A 14,326-nucleotide genomic window follows, 5' to 3' on the forward strand; every position below is an offset into this window, starting at 1 on the left:
CTCACGATGACCTCAACTTCGGACAGACACCTCATCTACTCTCTCTGACTCACCGGATGTAGACTTTAGGTATAGGCCTGCCATTGGCTGCCTATTTAAGCCGGCATTCTCCTCCTCCATTTTGCATGGACACCGTCGCTGCATCCTGGGCTTAGCGCCGCCCAAGACGATTGTGATTGGTTTAAAGAAATACAAACAGGCCAGAGTGTTTTATTCCCCCTTTACCAGATTGATAATGTGTGGAGCCAGACCTTTCTTAAGCGCTGACACAGTGCTGTGAAGATACGTCTGGCTCTGCGAGACTACATCTACTCTAACTCTGTAAGACAGTGAATAAGTCTATATCAGGTCTATTATCACTTTAGTTTGAGCTGCTGATCATTATTTTCCCTGTTTTCACTTCATAAATTTAGTTTGAATTTAGTTTTCAACCAAATTTGAAAACCAAAAACATCATAACACCCGAGGCAAACTGAGTATTTTGGGTTGGAGGTCTCACATTTTAGCCTGATATCGCCCAGCCCGTTCTCATTCCCAGGGTATCAAATAACGAGGCTTTGTCATGGCCATCGGTGTTCGATACCGCCACACGAAGCGAAAAGAGCAAAAAGATACACACTGGGCGGGTGGGAGGCGAGGTGGAGGGGTCCAACAAACACAAGGCTTTCATCTAGGAGACCGCTTTCATCTAGCATTTCCCTTGTGTGTCAGATACCGGATGAATAAATCGCACAGTGTCTTCCCAGCTTTAGACATTGACATCAAATGGTTAAGGTTAGGATAAGTCGTCGGGCAGCGAGTCTCACGAGAATTTTTCCAAGTTTTTGCTAATTGGGGGTTAATGCAGTGTCAATCACTGCTCATGAATTCTGATCAAATCAAACTAGGGAGTGCTGATCCAAAATGAATCAAGATTCTGTTGCTGTAATGCCTATTTCCCGCCTCAAATGTTTTCAGATATGCATTTTAGTCTACTGTTTAGCTGTAAAAAATTAGAAAATTTATGTACAGGCTGCCATGTTAAAAACAGTTGAGTCAAAACCAAGCACCACCCACCAGCCGCAGCAAACTTTATCATTTTACAGCTAACAGTATACTAAAATATGTTTCTGAAAACATTTGAGGAGAGAAATAGGCATTACAGAAACAGAATCTTGATTCATAGTTGATCAGCGCTGCCTAGTTTGACCGTTTGATCCATCATCAATATCACAGTGTTACAGACTCTTCAGCTCCGATTGGTTGTTTTCCTTCGGGCACGGTGGAGTCTTGCAAATTAGGATCACTAAAAGGAGGCAGGGGAACCTGATTTTTTTTCACAGATTATATACTATCAGGATATAGTGACTGAGCAAATATGACAGAGAGTTATTTTTATTATAGTTAGCAACTGTAGCTGTATATCTAGTTTTTTTGGTAATACCCATTTGGAGTATCATCAGGAAGTTGACATGGCTTTACTGGAAACAAGAAAAAAAGAGATTATTCATCAACCAGTTTCTAAATAAGGTGTTTTTTTTAAACCCCTCTTTTGAACTTTATTTTTTAAGTCTTCTTTGTTGGATTTTAGTTGAAAGTGCTAGCAAACTGACAGTGATGTGATTTTGTTTCAGTTTTGTTCTTTTGATAAAAAAATAAACTACATTGTGCAGCAGCCATGATATTAGTGTGTTGCTTTGAAGAAGCATATTGATGTCTAGTTACTAGAAATTGTTGACAGCAACATAATGCAGCATTTTTTCAACTCTCTCAGTACCATCTGATTGATACAGTTACTTTTGAAAAGTGCAGTGAAAAGTTATTCAGATATTTGCAAATGTTAGCATGTTACTATCATCTCTAAATATGGACAATTGATTGTATACAATTACAATTAGGACATTTGGAAAATAGTAATAGATCTTTTGAAAATACAATGAATTACAGCTTTTAAAAGGATTCATATTCACAACCTGATTAGTGCAGTCACCCAAGTTGCAAGAGTCGAGCAGACATTTAATTCATATTAGCACTCTCCCTGACGGACTGCCAACCAGCCTCCGCTTGAAGTAACTTTGAGACTATACTGGAAACTTACTGTAAGATACTTTAAAAAAGTCTCTTACCATTCTGTGATAAAGAAACTTTCACGCTTCCCCACAGTTGGAGAAACAAAAGGATAAAAGACAATCGCATTTTGACAAGCAGCTGTGCAGTGACAAATGTGACTCTAACTGAGGCTAACTCCGTTGTCGAACTCTGTCTCTCTCTTTCTGTGTGTTTGTCCCCAGTTGCAGTCTTATGGGAGTACCGAGGGTCATGGCATGGCCTGCCCCGTGGGATTGCACAAGGATGTATGAACTAGGGATTGACCATTTATCGGCCTGGCCGATATTATCGGCTGATATTCAGCATTTTGCCGATTATCGGTATCGGCATTTGTTTTAACCGATAACCGATAAAATGAATTAATATACAGACGTAGGCAAAGTTGTTGGTAACGTTCCGTTAAAGAGAGAAAAACCCACAATGGTCACTGAAATAACTTGAAACTGACAAAAGTAATAATAAATAAAAATTCACTGAAAATTAACTAATGAAAATCAGATATTGTTTTTGAATTATGGTTCAGCAGAATCATTTAAAAAAACAAACTAATGAAACTGGCCTAGACAAAAATGATGGTAACATTAACTTAATATTTAGTTGCACAACCTTTTGAGGCAATCACTGCAATCAAGTGATTTCTGTAACTCTCAATGAGACTTCTGCACCTGTCGACAGGTATGTTGGCCCACTCCTCGTGAGCAAACTGCTCCAGCTGTCTCAGGTTTGAAGGGTGCCTTCTCCAGACAGCATGTTTCAGCTCCTTCCACAGATGTTCAATAGGATTTAGATCAGGGCTCATAGAAGGCCACTTCAGAATAGTCCAATGTTTTGTTCTTAGCCATTCTTGGGTGTTTTTAGCTGTGTTTTGGGTCATTATCCTGTTTGAGGACCCATGACCTGCAACTGAGACCAAGCTTTCTGACACTGGGCAGCACATTTCGCTCCAGAATGCCTTGATAGTCTTGAGATTTCATTGCACCCTGCACAGATTCAAGACACCCTGTGCCAGATGCAACAAAGCAGCCCCATAACATAACCGAGCCTCCTCCATGTTTCACTGTAGGTACAGTGTTCTTTTCTTTGGATGCTTCATCTCTTCGTCTGTGAACATAGAGCTGATGTGACTTGCCAAAAAGCTCCAGTTTTGTCTCATCTGTCCAAAGGACATTCTCCCAGAAGCTTTGTGGCTTGTCAATATGCATTTTGGAAAATTCCAGTCTCGCTTTTTTATGATTTGGTGTCCTCCTCGGTTGTCTTCCATTAAGTCCACTTTGGCTCAAACAGTGACGGATGGTGCGATCTGACACTGATGTACCTTGACCTTGGAGTTCACCTCTAATCTCTTTGGAAGTTGTTCTGGGCTCTTTGGTTACCATTCGTATTATCCGTCTCTTCAATATGTCATCAATTTTCCTCTTGCGGCCACGTCCAGGGAGGTTGGCTACAGTCCCGTGGACCTTAAACTTCTGAATAATATGTGCAGCTGTAGTCACAGGAACGTCAAGCTGCTTGGAGATGGTCTTATAGCCTTTACCTTTAACATGAAGGTCTATAATGTTCTTTCTGATCTCCTGAGACAACTCTCTCCTTAGCTTTCTGTGGTCCATGTTCAGTGTGGTACACACCATGACACCAAACAGCACAGTGACTACTTTTCACCCTTTAAATAGGCAGACTGACTGATTACAAGTTTGAAGACACCTGTGATGCTAATTACAGGACACACCTTAGTTTAATATGTCCCTATGGTCAAATTATTTTACATCTTTTCTAGGGCTACCATCATTTTTGTCTAGGCCAGTTTCATCAGTTTGTTTTTTAAAATGATTCTGTTGATTTTCATTAGTTAATTTTCAGTAAATTTTTATTTATTATTACTTTTGTCAGTTTCAAGTTATTTCAGTGACCATTGTGGGTTTTTCTCTCTTTAACGGAACGTTACCAACAACTTTGCCTACGTCTGTATAAATGCGCTACTTTGGCTCTGATCAGCCTCCTCTATGTGTCAGCCTGCTGTCAGTGCTCTCCACTGTGCAGTTTAGCTCAATGTCCCGCCCACAGCACTATCTGATTGGTTACACGCCATGAGCAATAGCCAATCAACACTGAGGGTTACCGTGCCTCAAACGTGCAGACAAAAACAGACGGAGCTGCTCCGGTGAGCGGAGCTGTGTCCTCTCGGCAAGACGGGAGATTTTGTTGTGTAAATTCCAATAAACATCCCAATCAGAACAGAAACACCACGATCTTATGATCTATTTATATGATTACAAGCATGTCCAGTTTACCAGTCACACAGTAGAACTGAAACGTATTTTAGCTGCTAATTTGCGAACGTAACATTACTCGCCTGTATGAGTCGGTATTTTTACATGAACGTTTACATGAACAACGTGAGATAATGTGGAGCGTCTTAGAGCTTAAATGCAATAGCGAAACGTCAATACGTTCATTTGTTGATCCATAATTTAGCCAGCTGACTAGCAAAACAATTGATCGTCTGGTCCTCTCAGTCTCAACCAGGACTAACGTTACTAACTAACGTTACTAACTAATGTTACTAACTAACGTTACTGAGTCTGTCCTGAAGCAGATCTGACTTTTGACAGTTGTGTTATAATATAAGTCATATGTAATGTGATAAATGATGAAAAGTTAGGGGCTTTATGAATAAATAGAAAGCAGTACCTGTCACTACTTGCTGTTAGAGAGGCCCAGTGTAATGTAATGTAATGGAACTGCATATAAGGACTGTGTTAATCCATACAGACACAGCATAGAGTTGAATAGTCACTTCTATTGCTATTGGACATATCCAGTTATAGTAATCATTGGTCATGAAGTATTCTAGTTTATGTGAGGAACAGAAGCCGTCTCACTGGAGAACAAGCTGAGCAACTCTGCTTTCTGCACCACAGTCTGCTGCTGCTGAATTGAGACTCAAACTTCAGCACAAATTTAAGTTTTGCTAGTTTTATTTATTTTTACACTTTATAAAACTTCATAGAGATATTGTTTATTTATTTATTAAAATGTTCAGTTAACTTTATAAGAAGCTGGGACCTCCCTGCCCTTTTTGTTTTAAGATAATATTGAAAAGTTCCCTTTTAATTAAACATATGCTTTAATGCATTTCACTGAAGTTTTGTGTTATTGCCATTTTTGACACCAAGATTTAAATTTTTACTGCAAATGTATATCGGTTCAAAATATCGGTTATCAGTCTCCTTGATTACTAATAATCGGTATCGGTATCGGTCCTGAAAAAAACATATCGGTCGATCCCTAGTATGAACACAACATGACTTATGGGAACACACACAGCATGCACTGTTCACATAAGCAATACTGTAAAGACCCTTCATAATGTATTTCTTTGGTATCAAATTAATTCATAAAATGCTGCAAGGGAGTCTGCTTTTCAACCAGAAAATAAACTTTCTGATAACATAACATAAATAAACTTTTGGGATGGATGTCAGGACATATTTATCATAAATCACATCAAGTTTGACCTGACAGGATCAACAACAATGACAAAAATCAATAATATATCTAATACACAACAGTTTTAAGGCAAATATAAATTGTTTTGCTTGAACACAGCACATATACAAGACTGATTTATGATTATCTGCCGGCTTTGAATAAAAACAGAATTTAAAGCTGAGTGTTTGGTTTGTCTTCTCTGGGCTACTGTAGAAACATGGCGGCCGGCTCCGTGAAGAGGACCCGCTCCTTATGTAGATATAAACGGCTAAAATGAATATGATCTCATATTCAGAATCAGTGTTTTCCTTTAACCTGAGAGGTCAGCTATGTCGAAGAGACTTACTTTAAACTAAGAGGCCATGTGGAATGGAATAACATGGCATTCACAGCATCCTAGTATCATGTAGATCTGTGCTGTTCGGCCAGCAACCAAAATAATGAGTAGAATATCGTGAGTGCAATAAATAATGTTTAGATTATCATTTGTGCACTTGGATATAATGTCCACGTTCAGCCACAGGACAAAAAGGCAAACAATTAGAGAGAATCTCATTGTGATGGTTCTGGTGCTGTAGTCAGGAGTTACTCCCTAAACAGGGAATCAGAGACTTTGTCCCCTAATAATTATACAGATAAGAGTTTCTACACAGTGGAATTTCACAAACCCTCCTCCACCACCCAAGTATTCCCTGAAATGAATTTCTCTGAAAGGCATGTACAAATTTCCCCAGTTATGCGCCAATATGATCTTTACAAATAAACGTAATACTTAAACTTTACAATAAATTGCTGCTAAATGGAGCAGGTGAGATTGTTTTAACTGATGTTTCAACAGTGTCCTAAATTACCTCACCTTGTAAGCCAACATGAATAATAAGTTGGTCAGCACACACTGACTGACTGGCTGCTTGCCAATTGGTCAGAATGATGGTAACTAAGAATAAGTTAACTAAGTTGACCAATAGAAGAGGGTTTCTCTGTCCAGGAAAAAAGTATATATCCTGTGTGCTATCTCCATTCGGAGAAGCATTATCCTTTAACCTCTGGTTTCCTGTGTAAGTATTGATGTCTCCTAATTGCAATTTTATTCCTTGACTTCTACATCAGTGTTTTTTGTGTTTGTTCAGAGTGCTTCAAGAGTTACAGAACAATTCACTAATACACCAGTGTGTTGGTTAAGGGGCTAAATAAAAGTTAGGCAAAATTTTGGTGAGGAAAATTGGCATAGCCATTTTCAAAGGGGTCCCTTTGATAGGTAAATGAAAATTCAGTTCTAAGGGTACCCTCGAGTCCCCAGACATCACAGATTTGTCCACTTTACGATAATCACATGCAGTTTTTGCATGCAGTATAAATATGTCATTTTTGCCTATTCTAAAATGGTGTATTTGAATATTTCTGCATACTGGGGTCCATTTATTGCGTAAATTGGGTATGACTGGAAAGCTGAGACTCTTGTGGATCCGATGAGTCCAATTTTATTCATATGTGATGATGTTAGTTCCCAAAATAGCCATTCCATTATAGTGAGACCATTTTTTTTAAAAACTTGCTGTCACAGTATAAAATGGCCTGTGGTGACCTCTAGGATATTCACAGCCTCAATATACTTTACAACCACAAACTAAAGACCTAGGTCATTCAGAGGATGGATGGCTTTCAGACGATGTATGGCGTCAGAGGGCATTCAGAGCCAGTTCAATTAACTTGACACAATTAGGTCCCATCAACCAAATAACCTTAGAGGTAATTGTGAAATTTGAAATCCTCCTTCTGCTACCTTGATATTCTGCATACAACCTTTAAAACAAAAACAAACAAACAAACAGATATTCTGCAAATAGTCAACACTTCTTTACTCCCAGGCTCTTTCCCACAGGCCCCAAAAAGTGCAGTTATTTAGCCACTAAATCTAGACAACTCAATAATGAACAATAGGCTCATAACAAACCTCCCATTTTAAGTAAAATAATTGAAAAGGCAGTTTTTTAAACAGCTACACACTAATTTGGCCCTAAACAATTTATTTTTAATATTTTCCACACAGGATTTCGACCACACCACAGCACTGAGACTGCTCTTGTTAAGGTCTTGAATGACGTCCACTTAAACATTATAGTAATTTTAAAACCTAAACCTAACTAAGTGTTTTTGTTGCCATGAACTAAGCAAGTGTTTTTGTTTGAATTCACAACATTAACCATGTGTTTATTCCGACCATAAAGTGATGCTGAGGGGTCTGACAAAGCGTCAGTATGTGACGAGTTGGGATGTAGAACGTGTTGCACATACAGGACTTTCACCCAGGAGGGCCGTCGTTTGTGTCCCGCATGAAAACAAAAGTTTTATCTCAAACCATGATCTTTTTTCTAACCCTAACCAAGTAGTTTTTTGCTTAAACCTATCCATGATGTGTTACAACGTTAACCGCTACTGTTTCACAACGTTAACAGTGTGTTACAACTTTATCCACACGCAAACCTTCTGCATCAAGATACTACGCAAAAAGCTGCCCCCATCCGCCCAAACAGCTTAATATGACGAGTAGGGATAAGATGCCGTTGCCATTCTCAGGTGTCTTCTGTTCAACCTCTACATGCTACCACTAGCTCAGATCATGGAAAACAACAACATATCTTATCATAATTATGCAGATGACACAGATTTATATAACCATATCACCAGGGGACTATGGTCCCATACAAGCTTACGAGTAAGTGCATTGGACTTATTATTGGATGTGCCAAAATGTCTACAGTGAGAAAAAAATTAAAATACTGTATTTGGACCCCTAAAATTATCCATTAAAAGTCAGTGCTCAGCTTCAGTTGCAAACGTGAAAGACCACAAAGCAAGCCTGAAATTTTGGTGTAGTCATGAACTCGGACCTCACACTGACTTCCTGTGTGTCAAATAATTTATCTTATATTGTTGGTTTATAAAGCACTGAATAGTTTAGGGACAAAATACATTTCTGATCTGCTCATACAATAAGATCCATGAGAGAAAGCCGAACACAGAGTTTCATTAAAATGTTCTACAGATGACAGCACTGAATTGGGGACAGATGATTGACGAAATGTTCTGCAGTACTTGTGTACCTCTTTCCTCTGGTTAATCATTTACATATTTGTCCATCCAGCTCATGTCACTTCCAGTTAACGAAAGCTTTTACTGGCAGGAGGGCACGGTCATCACACCATCAAAACACCCACACAATCTCAATGTACCAGTAGATCTTCCCTTACACCTGATCTCAGGTTAATTACCATGGGCTGAATATGGGCGTTTTGTCATGGCTAAATTTAAATGCAATATTATTTTTCCTCCTGATATCACCACTCACTGTACAGGAGATAATGGACATCCTTTGCTGAAGTAAAAGTATCAATACAACAATGTAAAAAAAACCCAACTTGATTACAAGTAAAGTCCTGCATCCAAAGCCCTCCTTATGTAAAATCAACAAAATATACTGGAAGTATCACAAGAAAGAGTACTTGTACTTCAGTAAAAAAAAAAAGAAGCCCCACCATATAATATATTATTATATATGATGTTATGCATCGAATGGGCCAGGAGCCACAATCTTTAACAATGTGCTGTATTTTATAAGCTTATCATATGTTTTAATATAAAATCTTGATCTGTAAAGTAACTAGTACCTAGCTGTCACCTAATTGTGGAGTAAAAAGTACAACCTCTGAGATGTAGTGTAGAGAAGATGCAGTAGAAGTGTAAAGTTTTATAAAATGGAAATACTCAAGTAAAGTACAAGTACCTTCAAACAGTTAATGTACTTAGTTGCTTTCCAACACTGTTATACCATGTTTATGGGCAGAATACTATGTATTTAGTATCTGCTATACTGAATACCTCATCCGTAATGTATTGAAATGTTTCATTAAGAGTACATTAGAAATACATCCTCAAAAACTGTTGTGCTTAACAGAATTACAGGCCTGACTAATAAATAGAGTAGTGTCTGATCTACTTAACCACATGCTTAAAGGGGAAATATGTAGATCATTTCTCTCATAATACATATTAAGAAGAAAGCAGACTGAGTGAGTGTTTTATTAATAATGTCCCAGTTGACAGCTCTGAAGTAGAAACAGAAGATCAGTTCATAACTGTACTTCATAAGTGGTTTAATTACTCTTGATAATCATTTAAATGTTTGTGCAGACATCTCAGGTCCGTCACTGATAGTCAACTAAAACCACTAATGGAAAGTAGGCAGGTCCATCACACCATCAACACACCTCTGACGCATGCTCAATCTGCCTATAGGTCTCCGTTGTCCGGTACACTTGAAGTGGATTACATCATGATGGGCTGAATACAGCTAACCATCAGCTCTATATTTGAATTCAATACTACTCAATACTCTCTTAACTTCTAAGACCAATCATTATCAGGAAACTGGTCCCAGGTTTTGTAATTTATTGTGCTGCATTAATATTTTGGATATTATATTTTTTCTCTTCCAGAGAAGAACAGTTTTTTTCATAAAAGCGGACTTGAATCTTCCTATCAACACAGAAAAAATCAAGATGGGACACACTGACTTTACTCTCATCATACATATAGAGGCAGAAAACAGACCAAGTGATAATACATGTTTTATTAAAGTGACCACAGACAGCACTGAAGTATAGGCACTGGAATAGGACATAACTCTTCACTTTGATTAATCACTGTCATGTTTGTCCAGCCAGCTCATGTTTATCACATCCAGTTAACTAAAAACCTTTAATGGCAAGTGGGCAGGTGCATCACACCATCAATACACTTCTGACGCATGCCCACCCTGCCATCGTGTCTTCGTCCACCTTTACATCTGAAGTCGATTACATCATCATGGGCACAATACAGTTTATCATTAGTTCCATAAAGGAATTGAATATTATGTGTGTTCATGACTTCTCGATCCACAGTGCAGGGTTCTGCAAGAGATAACGGATGAACAGCATTTTATTGATGGAGAATGACTGCAGAGCATACTGCATTTATAATTATTGCTCTTGGATAAAACATATATTTAGAGCGTGAAAACTAAGCATGTCTTCCCATATTGAGCATTACTGGCCAGCAAACTGTGAAACAGATAAGGTTATATTACTTTAGTTTACCTTGTTAGATCGATTAAGAACCTACATATGACCCAAAGAAATGCGGCACTCTGCTTTTAAACACTTTCTGCAGTGGGAGGAATACACAGAATCTAAAAAACAAATGTGCTCTTTCACCTTTCTTGTCCTATTTCAAAGTAAAAGAAATTATTTTGATTTGATGATTCATTTACAGTCCAGAGGTATAGGGATTAGATGTAAATGTGTTTTTATATAAAGTAATTTTGAAATCAATAATCTAAAATTATTATTATTTATTATTATTATCAAGATGTTGGTTAGTCAAAATGGCTATTTTTAAATTATAACAGCTAGGGAAACATCTGTGAGTGAATTTAGCTTAAGCTAAACAAGTCAAAAGGTCAGATTCCTGTCTTAATAGTATACTGTGCAGCATTTCTGTAAAGAATTTATAGACCCATACAAAAATAATCCCTCTCAATCATCACTTAGGACCCACTAGAAGTCTGTGGCGGTGTCTGTATCTGCAGAGACTTTGCTGTGTTTGGGATGTTTATGGGCATCATACATTGTTATGGTTTACAATTCTTGTATGATTTTTAATTGAAATATATGTTAAAATTTAATGTTGACCTGACAAAGAAAGCGACATGTTTTTAGCCACGCCAGGCCTACCATTGAAATTATGGGTAAAAATGGGGAGACTGTCAACTATGTTACAAATCAAATAACTACTAATGAGTAACATAGTTAATGTGACCCTACTGGGATCAATGGGAAAATATCCTCTCCCTAAAAATATGAATAAAGTTGTTAATGTTTAAGCTTTGCAAAAGTGGATATATTAGATTGAAGGAATGTTCGAGCTCAAACCACTGATAGTTGACACTGATAGACGCTGGAAACCAAAATCAGTTTAAGTATGAAAAATCCTCACAGAAAGCAACATGAAAAATATAAAAGGGAATTGTAACTTACTGAGGCATCTCATCTCTCCAACCCATTCACCATTGCGGCAGGTTTTGTGCGGGTCACCCTCCAGTTTGTACAAATTCTGACAGGCGTATTCAACGCTTTCTCCATGTCCGTACTGGAATCGATGCGTTTCCGTGGTGTCTCCATCTGCAAGGGGTGGTGGTGATGTCCTACAACCCAAAGGAGCTAAAAGAATGTAAAAAACACAAGTTTGCAAGTTTAGTAGGTACACCTAGCTAAAACTAATACAGTCTAATACAACAGCTTTGCAATAAATCAATAAATAATAATAACTAAAAAAAGTCATGAAGGTTTTCAGAAGTTCGGGCTGATTTAATGTTAATACCAGTTAGAGTCATTTTCATGAAACACTAAGAAACACTAAAATAACTATTTACTAGGGAAAAAAATAGCAGCACAAAGATAATCATTTGAGGGCAGGGTAGCAGGGTAAACCGAGCAGATCAAGTGATTGGAAAAGATGATCCATGACCCAACTGTCAGATGTTTCCTACAGTGGTACATGTGTGTTGAGGCGCACACTGCGTGATACACCTGCAACTTTGCATGTGTCTGTTTTGAAGAAGAGAAAGTTTTTAATCAAGAGATTTACACAGTATAAACACAGTAGCATATTAGACTTAAAATCTGACTTTTTGGATTTCATGAACACAAATCTTATGTAAGTCTTAAATGTCCAAATCTTTGTAACTTTACATATATATGCAAATGTTTGTAAAGGTATTATATATTTGAATTATACAAAGATACAATTAGAGTCGGTGAAGGCATTATTTACTATGTTTCAATCTACGTAGATCTTTATTTTTATTAAAGAGACTGTGATCATTATTTTTATATTAACAATGGATCACATCCCTTCAGCTCTGTGGAGCTTTATAGCTTCTTTAGCTCGCTGATTGTGAATGACTGTGATTGTGAATGTTAATGACAAATCTGTACACAAACATGGGAATTTTAAAATCCAACATGTAAAAAAAAACAATCTTTATTAGGGCCATCAAGTGTTGCAATTTCCTTTATTTTTCATAGTCCACAAATGCCAATTTTTAGTCATCTGGAATAGAAATAGTTTCATCTATACAAATATAATTTTTAGAAAGACAATTACATCCCCCACACACATTATGCACTAATTCTTCCTGTAATAATGAAATTCAGTACCACAAATCAAAACATACAATTAACTAAGAAGTCTTTTTTCTTCTCTTTGCATATACCCTCCATTTACTGTCAGTTTCTCCACAAAGCTAAATCATAACACTTCAGTAATTAAAAGACTCCTACTTACCAATCTCTGATGAAGAAACTTCCACATTCCCCCACAGTGGGAGAAACAGAAGGATTACAGACAATCTCATGGTCCTTTAACAAACGTTGTTTTCTGAGCAGAATTCCTGTGTGTTTGGGACTTCAGGGAGCACTGAGTTTCACATGGACTGCCCACTTGGATTGTACAACGCATGGCATCACATTGCAACACACTAGTTCCAGAGGTGCACGCATCCTTTCACATCCCCCCCATATTTTTTTACGTCATCACCCGTAAAAAAAAAAATTACAAATCCTCAAATAAAATAGGGTCATTCAGTGTGGTTAAACACCAACAAATATGGATTGAAGCAGAATATTTCGTTAGATATAAACATGTTGTGAATGTGACTTTTGGATTAACAACGCTCTGGAGTTATTGGAAATGTTTAGATCACACAAGTCTGAAACAATCCTATGCAGACAACACTTCTAAAATCTAATTCTACAAATATTATAATACTAATATTAATGTAGCCTGATCTTTATCTGCAACTGTGCAGAAATACTGGGTTTAAACAGAATGTGGCCTATTAAGTAGCAAAATAAATCTTTTTAAAGAGTTTTATAAACATACTTTTGTATAAATTATCCAGCAAGTGTGTTTTTATGAGTTTAGATATATGTGAAAATCTAATTTGACAACCTTAGAGCAGACAAATCCTGATGCACCCCCTGTGATCTTTGGTCCCCGGACCCCAGGTTGTGAACCAATTTATAAAATGCTGTAAAGGCAAATGTTCTACCAACAGTTTAAATTGTTTAAATTAATTTACAGTTATACAGTAAATAACCTAATATTTTTGGCTTGCATTAGCGATTGCGGCCTATAGATTGTGCTCACTAGGAAATTTTGGCCAATTCAGGAAGTGAGATGTTCTGCAAATAAGTCCTATTGAGATCAGGATGGGTGGTTGGGCGTACTACATGTTGTTTGGGTTAGGCCACTGAAACATGGTTGTAGTTTTGGTTAAATGTTCTTTTTCAATATTTAAAAGATAAGTCTGGTGATTTTCTATATTTCTTTTTTTACAAATGGGAAAAAATGGGATTACACATCCCATGAAAAGACCAAAACCAAAAATAAATAAAAATGGCCCAAAATTGTTTGGCTGACACATATTTTGAAGTATTATTAGGCTTTCTTGATGGTATATTTTCAGGTTTCATCTCTTCTCTTTTCTTTTTATTACACGCTTAACACGCTTATAGGTTTATAATACAGAAATGAAGACAGAAGGACATTCACAATAGATGACATGCATATTGAAAAAACTGCTTCCTTATAGGTTTAATGTGATCTTAACAGGAACATTTGCCTCCAGCAGCAGGTCAAGTTTACT

At 37.3% G+C, this 14,326-nt stretch overlaps 1 protein-coding gene across 2 annotated transcripts in view; it reads right to left on the bottom strand.

Annotated features, from left to right (window-relative positions):
• Nucleotides 1–2,442, bottom strand: part of LOC141767619 (complement factor H-like) — a 33,804-nt gene extending 31,362 nt beyond the window's left edge. The window contains exon 1 of one of the 2 annotated variants that reach the window (XM_074635103.1): nucleotides 2,106–2,442. In XM_074635103.1, coding sequence (XP_074491204.1) covers nucleotides 2,106–2,175 — 70 coding nt within the window. In that variant the 5' untranslated portion in view covers nucleotides 2,176–2,442. Of the gene's footprint in view, nucleotides 1–16; nucleotides 51–2,105 lie in introns of those variants that run through there. The other variant, XM_074635105.1, reaches the window with a different exon arrangement.
• Nucleotides 2,443–14,326: the final 11,884 nt, after the last annotated feature.

The sequence above is a fragment of the Sebastes fasciatus genome, chromosome 5 (assembly GCF_043250625.1).
Source record: "Sebastes fasciatus isolate fSebFas1 chromosome 5, fSebFas1.pri, whole genome shotgun sequence".
Taxonomy (NCBI): Eukaryota; Metazoa; Chordata; class Actinopteri; order Perciformes; family Sebastidae; genus Sebastes; species Sebastes fasciatus.